Genomic DNA, 11,919 nt, shown 5'->3' with positions numbered 1-11,919 from the left:
TTGAGCTCCGATTGGTTTGTACTTAATATGTGGCCCTTCCCTGATTGGCTACCCTTCACTGAAGAACACCATACTGCAACATAGCAGACACAGAAGAGTTTCTCGCCATGGCATCTGTCATGTTGCTTACCTGAATACATCTAAATAGCGTTTTGTTCGGTTTAAATTGTGTGTCCTCATGCAAGAGGGAAATATATTAGCTGTCATTACGGCTTTGTGATACCAGAGACGTTACCACTCCTTCAAGGATCATTGGTTGTGACATCTACTCTGTGTGTGTGTGTGTGTCCAGTGTAGGCAGAGGACTACGTCATTTGTGTTTTCAATTATTTTAGTGTGGGCAGAGATTGTTTTCGATTAAAGACACCATCTTTTAATGAAAGCATAGTAGCATGGATGTAACCTTAGTAGTACTGTTTTGTGCACAGAGAAAATCTTATATGTGTGTCTGCAGTCTTGTTACAAAGTTCCATTGAAACCCATATTGCAGTGGCTAACACTGCCGTCTCTTAGATCTAAACCCGGCCTGGTCCACTGTTTGTGATGAGCTTTTGCTCTGTGTACACGGGGTGTCCTCCGACAGTCCAAACATGTACTAGTAAAGTCTTCGCGTGAAGCCCACCTAACATTTAACACATCATCACTGCATGGTACCATGACAAACATGAACGTTTTAAAACGCGGAACTTCATTTTAGCTACAAGAACGCACTCGACAGCTTACCTGATGCACTCCTTTCTCTTGCTTGAATGCTCCTCTAAATAACAAGCCTCACTTGTAGTATTTCAATACATGACGGTATGTGGAATTAATAGTGTCACCGTTTTATAGCATTCCTATATTAATATAACATATTTAGAGAAGGTGCCTTCCTCAAAGTTGCTTCCTGCCTTGCATCTGATGTTGCCAGGATTGGCTCTGCTCCCTGTGACCTGAATAGCAATAAGACAGTTTGAAAAATTAATGATGGATGGATAAAAAAAATGTCACGACATTACCACATAAACTCATAAAAATACAAGCAGCAATGTTATAAGGATGCAAAATGATGAATTTTTAGTCAGATATAAAACAACAAGAACCAGCATCTCTACGCTCAGACGTGCACACTTTAAAATGTCACTTGCAGACGACCCTCTTTAAAAAAACGACAGGTCAATAAATCTTCATTACACACGTTCATCACATTCAAAATGATTTAATGTTTACTTCAACAGCTACTTTCATTTAAATATTTAGTTAAGAAATTCTAGTAAGCCTTAATTAGAATTTGGTCAGCCCAGGTTAACATTTCTATTATAAAATGATGCCCGCTGCCTCCTCATCGATTAGCCAAAGACCCCCCACTCTTCGGGGCTTTTATTGACAGCCTCCCCACCTCCACCCCTCCCTTCAAACCCAGACTGCAATTCTTAAAGCTTTCCGCCGCACAAGTCCAAAGGCCTCAAGTCGGTACACAAACTGCAAAACTAAAATGTTCGCACTCTGCATCCTTTGAGGGATGAAAGAAGGAGAATACCAACTACACTTTTATTCGGGTTTTGTTTTGTTTTTAGCACATGACAGATCTCTGGCTAAATTACAGGCAGGTATCCACTTACACATTATTGGACACAGCAAGCCGGGAGAAATTCACATTTCAGCATTGTTTGATGGCAAAAGGATAAACGGCCCACGAAAATGAAATAAACAAAAAATTTAAATCTTCCATTTCTAACGTCAAAACATTGAGAAAGGAGCCTCAGTGGTTAAAAAAGTACAGAAAGCTGCGGCTGGGTTTCCGCTTGGAAAGGCTCAGATTTAAAGAAATGCTGCCAGATATTCTCCCCTCCCCAACAGTCCAGGGTTAAGAAGGAGAGCGTGCGCTGGTGAATCTTCACAGCTCGGCCCATCCACCTGCTGGTGATGGTAAAGCACCATTCGTGGTTACCCACCCATGACCTCAAAGGAGCCTCCGACAGCTGCAGTCCTGCTGCAGGAGGAACCCTGAGAGAGATTAGTCCTTCACATCAAACCAATATGGAGCAAAAATTCATTTTTCATTGCAGAAGAAACAATTCTTGGAATTGTGCACCAGACGTTTAAGCTGCTGAGGAAACGGACACGGGTGGTAGCAGCCACCACCAGCTTGGGAGCTGAAAATTAAAAGTCTGTTGTGGGAGAGGCCAGGCAAAGGAAGGACATCTGCTTGTCCACAGTTCATCGAGGCAAACTGGAATCGCTGGTCACTGAGCTGGAACCGCAATGCCATCATCTTCATCTGCATCATGTTGTGCGCCTTAAGAAAAATCAAAAGCGAGCCAGCAGATGTGGACACTTTTATCCTAGTAAGGGACGCCCCAAATCAGGAAGATTGGATTTAGAACTTCCGGATTATTAAAACACTTTGTTGTTCAGGCTGATGATTACAAAATGAAGATGGTAGCTTCTCTCTTGGTCTATTAATAGCGCAATTCCAACTGAAAGTTAAAGACCTTAGCACCTTTCTTAAGTTGATTACTGACAGAATTTGAGCCAGCTCTCCATAACAATTATTTAGGGGAGGGCGTGGGTACAGCAGATGGTCCCCGCTCTTAACAGGACATGCCACTGTCTCACTATTTGTGAACGCAGACAATAAAGATCCTACACGTGGGTGGCTGGTGAGCACTCCAAAATAAACAAAATACAGAAAGTGACCATTTCAGCCATTTCTACTGCAGCCAGAAAACTCGGGAGGCTTGTCAAAAAACAAAAATGAACCTCTGGTCTCCTCCCCATTCCAATTCAGATTGAACTACGCTGACCACCACCTTTCAAATATAAAATATAAGCCTATTTTAAAACATTCCGTTAAAATAACACAAATAACTGGGGTCAGATGTTGCTCATCTTGCCTTATGTGATGCGGAGACATTTCTTGGTATTTCCGAAACTTTCCGGACCCTGAGATTTACTGCTCATTACAGAACACATTTGAAACCCCAGACCCTCGCCAAACACCCTGCTATGGCGCCTAGTGATTCAAAGCAGCTTTTCTTAGTTAGTTGTTAAGCTACCCATCAGTCACCATTGTTCAAGTCATCTGGAACTTCTGTGCACAAGTTACACTTCTGTATTTGTTAAAGAAACAGAGATCCTTGGAGACCCAGAACACTTCTGAGTCCCAAGCTGCCAAGGAAAGGACACGGTATGCATTGCTAGCAAAGTAAAAGGAAGAGCACACACAGAGAAAAACGTTGCTTTCTGGATGACAAGACCCATGATTCTCTGCTTACTGTAGACCTGGCAGGGGTCCGGTGAGGGGCCCTGTGGCTAATAGATTAGCAGAGGCAGCGGCGGTCACTTTTTGTGACCTCCTCAGAAGAATGCACCACATTTGGTACAAAGCCGCTTTTGACGCCCTCCCAGCCCTCCTGGATAGTGATGTCTCCATGCTTGACGAGCTCAAAAATGTCACGCGTCAAATCGGTGAAAGCTTTCTCCACATTGATGGCATCTCGGGCTGATGTCTCCACGTACTTCATGCCATAAGCTCCCGCCAGCTTCTCCGCCTCCTGTCGGCTCACCTGCCGTTGGCCGTCCAGATCACATTTGTGTCCTACCAACACGAAAACTATCTGGTGTGGTTGCACATGACTGCGGGCCTCTTCCAACCATTCATGCACATTCTGGAAGGAGCGTCGGTTAGTGATGTCAAACAGGAGAAGGCCGCCCACTGAGTTGCGATAATAAGCTCTGGTAATGGACCTGTGGGAGAATAGAGAAAAAGCGAGAGTGAGAGGTGAGTCTGACACTGTGGACAGTTGGACTTACATGCACAATGCATAATACCTCCACAGGAGCTCTGAAGAAGACAATGAAGCCCATGTTTATATACAAAGAGGAACGTCTATCATTAATTTGTCTCTGACGGAACACTGAAGACTCCAAACCTACTAAGCTAAATTCCTGTACATTAACTACCAGCGAATAAAAGTGATTCTGATCCTTCAGCCACACATTCTTGATAACAGTGCAAGACATTTCAAAAAGATGACTCGTTCAGATAGCAGAGAATACTCCTTCATATTTTCACAGATCTCCATTACTCATGAACTACAGGAAATTTAAGTAACTGCAGACTAAGTCTATCCATCCTTCGTCTTTACCTGGTTTCCCCCAAGTCGGTTTGGCAAAATCTTTTTTACTCTTGATACTGAAGAAACCTCCCTAAAACGTTTCAATTTTTACCTGAGCAATATGGAAACAGAATACTCGTTCATGAAAAAAAAAAAGTTTATTTTTTCCCCATGAATGTACTGTATGTGTAGTCACACTTTTCTACAGTGAACTCTGTGACATTGCACTTATTTTTTATATAAATGTCTAGAATTAAGACTACAGGCAAGTTAAATGTCTTACTTTGCAGCCACACATTGACTTGGCAAACAATATGCAAGTTCCACTTGTCCACTTAGCCAATAAAACGTATGCATTCATTTTCTGGACCCTCTTTCCATTACAGGATCACAGAGAGGTTGGAGAAATGGATGGGATGCCAGTCCACTGCTGGGCACACTCATACTCGTTCAAAAAATGTCAGCTTAAGGTCATGCACATTTTGGGATGTGGTAATAAACCACGGGATAGTCACAGGGACATGGGGAGGACATACAACCTGAATAGCTGGTGGCCAAGCTTCTCCCTAAAATGGTGGGACAGTAGTGTTGATCCAGAACAGATGCAAGAAACAGAATGAAGAAATTAGATGAATTCAAAAACAGATCTAGACATTGATTACTACCTCTACCACTGCCATCCTTCAATAAAGGTTATGAGAAGCCATTTCACCTATGAAACTGGTGTCATGGAGACCATCATCATCCTTTAAATTACTCAAACCAGGCCAGCACCGACAACAACCTTCACAAAACGGAGAGAAACCACAGCACCCAGAAAAAGTAGAGAGAAGTACACATGCCACACGTGTGTTTAAGTCACGATTTAAACATGGATCAAAGGCAACAGTAGTAATGGGAAAAATAAAATCAAAATCACCCTATGTTGGTGTCCAACAGTATTATGACTTCTTAACTGTAAAGACAGGTCGATTATGATGGAAATCAAAACTGAACCATGTCTTGTGAGGGTTCCCTAAAATTCCTGCTTTTTAGGATTTTATGTATCAGAGACCAAGTCTTCCAGTGCTCCATCAGTATGAACAAACAGTGGATGGTGGCACAAGAACAGGTGAAGCCTTCAGAAGAACATCTGATGGGCCAGATTTTTACCACTGTCACCTCTTGAGTCAATAATATGAATTCAAACATAAACCGTATATTATATATATATATATATACTGTGTATATATACTGAATATTATGTATACATTTATATATTTACAGGTATTTCTTATACTGTACTGTATTTTTGTTAACTGTTCTGAAGAGACACGCAAGTAACAATCTCCATGTATTACCTACACGTAACAGTAAGCTTGACTTGACCTGAACTGAATACAACCCAGACGCTTGCGAGACCTAGATCCATAAGCTCTGTCCTGGTACCAAAAGCAAATAAAGGAGGCAGTTGGCCAGGGAGGGGGGCATTGAACAAAATCCATGAATGGAAAGAGACCAATGCAGCAAAAAATAATCCATGTCGTAACAGAGGATCTGTCTTACAAATGATTCTGTTCACCAAAACAAAAAGAAATGCGAGATCCGACTGGTTTCCCAGCCCCCTTCTGTTGTGCTTCTTTAGATTTCATTGCTCTCAGTATATAATGTGGATTAAATACAAAATCCATAATGTGTCTAAAGCACTCTCAACAAAGAATATGTTTAAGGAAAACAGTGGCACCTTGAGGGAACTAGATGATGTAGGGGTGTACATAAAAGATCAACAGGTTAAGAAAACCCCAAATCAATTGAGTATAATTCTCACAGATACTAACAATGGGAGTTTTCCTTCCCATTAAATATTTAAGCATTAAATATGAGGATGTTAATGAGACTTAAGTGGAGGTGCAACTGACATGTAAAACAGATTTCCCTATATATTTCAATATTAAATATTTAAGCATTAAATATGAGAATGTTAATGAGAGTTAAGTGGAAGTACAACTGACATATAAAACAGATTTCTTCTTTAAAATGCAATGTTGATTTTTAGTTAAAGAGTGTAATGGGGTCTGAAGAAACAGACCAGTCGCTATTGACATAAAACAACTAAACCGTTAGCTTACCAAACAAGTCCAAATGGTGGCATCTCACTTGTAAACTTGCATTGTTTACACACCTGTTCATAACACGTGACAAACAACATCTGGTTTTTCTATTATCTTCTGAGACTGGCCATACTGGTCAGGAGACCTTTAAACAACATTTGGAAGGATGGACATGCAAACAGTCATGATGACAAATGGGAAGAGCTAAAGTAAAAGTAAACTGGGCAGATGTCACCAAAAAGCAGCTGTTCAGTGCTGGATCTGGAAATGACTGGTTACCGGTCATTAAAAACAAGCAACTAAAGCGAACAGGATAAAAGTGTGCAGCGACAAATGCACTCACATTCAAGGTATCATGTTGCCTTTTCTGCCAGTTACCCACAATTCATGCAAACTGTCTTCCCAGCAGTGTAGCTAGTTGGTTGCTTTCTCAATCTTGGACAGTTGCTGTGGAGAAAAGTGCAGGAATTTCATTTAATGGGAACTTTCATAGGTTTGCCTGCACGTTAATATGATTTTAGTTTTTAACCATGTCTTGTTTATGATGTGCCTTTTGCTTTAGTACATTCCTTTCCAATTCAAGAAATGTTAATACTGACGGATGGGTTTACAATTTTTGTGAGAGACTGCACATCATTTGGTGCTATAAACTGCACATTAATGCTTACCCTTTTATTTATATGGTTTATTGTTCTCTCTACATTTGTGTATAGTGTTATATATCTTCTTTTGCTCACCACCTACATTATAAAAATGATCTGAGGTGGCAGAATAGCCGTCAAATTAAATAAGTTCTGCTTTCGACATGGATTGGCTTCTAATTAAGGATTTGGATTGGAACAAAAATTTGCACCCACTGTGGCACTCCAGGACCAATCCTGAGGACTCATCCTAGAATTCTTGTGACTTCATTGAAACCTTTGGAGATATTTAGGCAGGATGGCCACTTCTGGGAAAACAGACTATGGATCATAGGCATAGTCAGGAGTGGATTTGGATCTCTCCAAAATATATTTTATGACGATTCCGACTGGTTGATTATGGACAAAGTTATGATTCATGGACTTTCTCATCTCCCCAGAAATACATTCCTGGCTACAGAAACCAAATCTTCTCCAGTTGCAAAATATAGCTCTTGCTGGGACTGGATAGAGTAACAAACAGGGTGATTGTGATACAGTTTCCATAATGATAGATAGATGCAAGAGGTTTTCTTTTTTTAAATTATTATTTATTTTGGCATGCTGGGCCTCTAGAACATTTTTGTTTTGTCAAATTCTATCTGATGACAAGGACCAAAGTTTCTAGATTCATAATAAACTGCTCTGACCAGATTGTTATGCAAAGTAATCAAATATTGAATTTAATAATGTAACATTAATTAATATAACATTTTCAAATCCCAGTAACATTGGCCACACAGCAGGAAACAGCCCTGGACCAGCACAGGATAGATGGACCAAGCATGATCTCACACTTACATGGGGCCAATTTAGAGTCGCTAATTTACCCTACCTACATGTCTTCGAGAATGTGAAAGGAAAACTTGAATACTGGAATGAAATTTCATGTAGACGGCGGGATAACATGCAAACTCCACACAGACAACAACTGGGCATGGGAGTCGAACCCAAGATAAGATAGCAGTGTTAACCACTGTGCCATCTTGCTAGTATTGTTGAACCAAATCTTTTACTTGAATTCTATTTATTTCTGCAATTTCAGGTTGTATTTTTGTTGAAATTAAAATTTTCAGAAAATAGGAGGAAACACTAAACTTTGCTATTTTATAGGCTAAGACTTGTCTCATTAAAACTAGTAAAACATCAGACTAGCTGACTTTCTGCAGTAATGCAGAAAATCACTCCATGCAAATACCTTTTCACAGCGCTATTACATGACAAACCCAGAAAATATATAATAAACAAAAATAAAAAGTGTTTTGAAATCTAAAGCAAAATCAAGAAATGTGCATGTAAAATGAGCTGTAAATCAAACTGTTCTTAAGATCTATCAATCAGTTCTCTCTTTCATATACTGATATATATATATATATATACTGATATATATATATATATATATATATATGTGTGTGTGTGTGTGTGTGTGTGTAAACATGTTTAAAATGGGATGCTGCTGCACCAACAACTCAGGCTGGCCACTGATGTGTCTCTGCCACTGCTGATTATATCTGTAACATAAGTCGCCCATTAATATTCCAACCCATTCAATCCAGTGGAGTGCGTGGGGGCGGGAGCCCATTAAGGCAACATGGGGAACAAGGCAGGCGTCTACTGTAGATTGGTACCACTACTGCTACATGAATACTGAATTGATTTATTTTCATACTGTACGCTATATATTTACTTGAGTATATATGCATATTCCTTTCTTCTGAGTTGAATATCTGCGATCACTGGAAGACGAACTCTTAAAAATCAAGATGCACTACTTCCCATTGTCTTCCTTGGTATATTCAAGCAGTAACACATTAGGGCAACCTCACTGCTGCCTCTCGGCTGATTTACACCAACACTCACCACAGCCCGGCCCATTGCCGACCACCGCTGCCCCTCACTCGTACTTTACCTAAAGCGCTCTTGGCCCGCCGTGTCCCAGATCTGTAGCTTGATGCGTTTGCCCGGTTCGATCTCCACCAGCCGCGAGAAGAAGTCAACCCCCACCGTCGGGTCAGACACCTGAGCGAAGCGTCCCTCGGTGAAGCGGCGAATCAAACACGATTTTCCCACCGTTGAGTCGCCAATCACAATGAGGCGGAACTGATAGAGCCATATTGCTTCCATGTTTGCAGGCCCTGTGTTTCGTCCTGGGAGGAGGGGTGAGGGTTCGATGACACCGTGATGGACAGCTGATCTACAGTGACAGTTCAAGCGGGCATTCCGGTTCAAGGCTGCACGGATACAACATCCGAATAAAGAGACAAAAGATGCAAATCCGCGGACCGATCTGCTCGGACACCGCTGCGAAAGCTGCTACTTAGTCGTGACACCGAGTTGTTTATTTTTGTCAGCCAAACAACAAATAACCGAAGTCTATCGAGCGCACGAAAATTGTCCGAAGTGCTGGTGGCGTGTGAAATTCCACAAGGAGTGGGACTTCACGGTGTGCACGTGCAGCCCATTTATTCCCAGCCTCGGCCGACTGTTCTTTTAGCGTCTCGGTGTGTGGCCGCAGCTTGACTGATCGTTCGTGACACTCTAAAGCCAAAATATGGCCACCCCTCCCTCCCTCACCTCCAAAATCGATTCGAGCGCAGGAAAGCTTGGGGCGCAGCGAGGCCAAAAACTGAAAGGTTCGCCTCTCTCGTTGTTATTGCAGGCAGTCTCCAAGGTCAGTCGACCTCCATTTTGCAAATATCAGTAACACGTTTGCAACGGTGTATTTTGGAGCTCAGTCGCTGCCGTTTTCGTGCATGTACCGTTGCGTTATCTCAAAGCTATGTATCGCCGGATGCAGATCTGCTGTCGAAATGCCCCCTGAGGATATAAACATATATCGATGTGCAAGTGATGCTTCAGATAGACGCTGCTGCCGCAAGCCGCGGGGCGTTTCCAGGAGTGCACAGTATACCCGGCGATCCTCTGCGCTTGTTCGCCGGTTTAAGCGATGCTGCGAGGCTCCTTGGCAACGACTTTCGCCTCGAAAACCGCAACAGTCCACCGTACTTCCAATTTAAAATTGTTGCTCTCCCAAACGTCCAATGACTCGAAATCATGGAGTTTCTTCCGCGTGAGGAAGACGAAAATAACCGGCTTAAAAGGTGCGAGGGGATCGTCGGCGTTTCTCCAGATAACTCCTAATGTTTCTTCATAAATCGGTGCACTCGGCCGCGTACCGGGTTAATTGCTCTCTTAACAGCCCAGCATTTATTTAACAAAACAGTGCGAGTTTTCGTTTGTAAATTGTTTCCAGTGTCGTTTACGTTGATATATCATTTTAAAGAAATATGTTTATTTCCCCCAATATATTCAGAATTAAAATTGCTGATGAAATGGCAGCGACATCAACATCATGCAGCCTGACTCATCCACAACATCAGCACCAGTCCCGTAATAACTCCACTAGGCGCGCCCGTGACGCAACGCCGCTCTGACGCACGTTACCGTAGTGCCCTGTAGAGTGCCGCCTTAAAAAAATGCACCCTTGTTACCACCATTTCTGATTACACAACGTACGCAGATTTGAATCTTATACTAGTCGCATCCAACCTGGTCGTAGATCATTAACGTATTTTGCATTGTCGTAATCCTGTAAAGGATTCATAATCTAATTACACTAATCGTTAAATGCTATAAAAACTGGCAATCCTTTTTAACCCAAATCTCAAATTCACATAGACTCCAAGTGTCTGTTTAATTTAGAGCTACACTTTCAATGTCTAAATCGACAGGACTGGAAAGCACAGAATGACCTTCACTAAACAAACGGAATCTATTTTTTTTTCCCTTCATAAGGTGTCTATTGTGCATCAGATATTTAGGACACCAGTAGAGCTGATCGTCTGGCACCAGAGGTCACTTTCTTTTTTGCTCATTAAACGTTCAGAAAGGAAAAGTATAATTATTATGATCCAGAGCCCAAAAATTATTATAACTTACAATTATTTTATACACTGGACGTATGTATGTATTCAGATCTCTAAGTAACAAAAGAAAAATTAACATACCCTTTTGATTCTAGGCGTCTTCAGCTTCTGGGTTTTATAGCAAAACCTTCCTTTTTGATCCCTTGTTTTGATAGATTGCAATGTATTTGTCTTTGTTCACAGTGAAATGTTTTCCTTTTGAATGAATCAGACAATCGGAGAGCTAGTCTTGTCCACATGATTTCTGAATTTGGACTTAACCAAATTGAGGTTGGAAGGCCTTGTTTAGCAGTTGCTATTGATCCAGGCAATGTAGCGTTGGTTTATTTTCATTTAAACAGTGCTGGAAATTCTAAATTAGCATTCAGCTCTCAAATATACCCAGCATCTCTTGCGTACTTATTCTTTGGGCAGATGTATACAGAATGAAAACCTGTCAGTAGACCCAACCTGACTAAGCTTGAATGGTACTGCCAAAATCAGCCAACAAAAAGAAAAGAATAAGCAGAGAACTTAAATGTGATAAAAAAATATCCTATGTATTCCAAATAAATAATGGAGAAAAATAGTATATTAAATAATGGACATTAATTGGAGAGGAAAATACAAAAATAAATAGAAATACAGATGTTAAACTTAGAAAATATAATCAAATTCAACATGACATATTTAAGTTGACCATATGGTTAAAAATAAATATCCAAAGAAAATAAAAGCAAAATAGGGGAGGGTTTACGTGGAAGTGTGAAGGGTAAATATATATCCATGCATAAAAAACAACATAGATACTGTATACTGTGTATTGAGATTAGAGGACTATTTCATACACAGATAACAATATCTTAGGGAGAACTAATACAAAAAAAAGTTACACCTCCGCTCCCTCTCTCCCAACCATTTTTCTTCTATGGTCTCCTCTGCTCTCCATCCTCCTGACCACTTCTCCACATCAACACTGCCACAGACACACTGTGGTCAACTCTGTATTCCTATCTTGACAATGTTTGCCCTCTCTCTTCCAGGGCCGCATGCGAAACACTCTTTCCAAAGCACTCCACAATCAACAGACTCGGGACAACCAAAAGGAAATGGAGGAAGTCAAAGGCTCTGACAGACCTGTCTT

The 11,919-nt window shown here is 41.1% G+C and overlaps 1 protein-coding gene across 1 annotated transcript; it reads right to left on the bottom strand.

Moving 5' to 3' along the window:
- Window positions 1-1,182: 1,182 nt before the first annotated feature.
- LOC114662338 (ras-related protein Rab-39B) lies at window positions 1,183-10,270 on the bottom strand. The gene is made up of 2 exons (XM_028815731.2): window positions 8,780-10,270; window positions 1,183-3,729 (listed from the first exon to the last, which is right to left on the bottom strand). Exons 1-2 carry the CDS (start codon window positions 8,992-8,994, stop codon window positions 3,303-3,305), a joined length of 642 nt encoding a protein of 213 aa, XP_028671564.1. The 5' UTR covers window positions 8,995-10,270; the 3' UTR covers window positions 1,183-3,302.
- Between the last annotated feature and the right edge of the window lie 1,649 nt (window positions 10,271-11,919).

This window comes from Erpetoichthys calabaricus, chromosome 12 (assembly GCF_900747795.2).
Source record: "Erpetoichthys calabaricus chromosome 12, fErpCal1.3, whole genome shotgun sequence".
Lineage (NCBI taxonomy): Eukaryota > Metazoa > Chordata > Cladistia > Polypteriformes > Polypteridae > Erpetoichthys > Erpetoichthys calabaricus.
The sequence above is the reverse complement of the archived record's forward strand: the minus strand, read 5'-3'. Positions and strand labels throughout refer to the sequence as shown.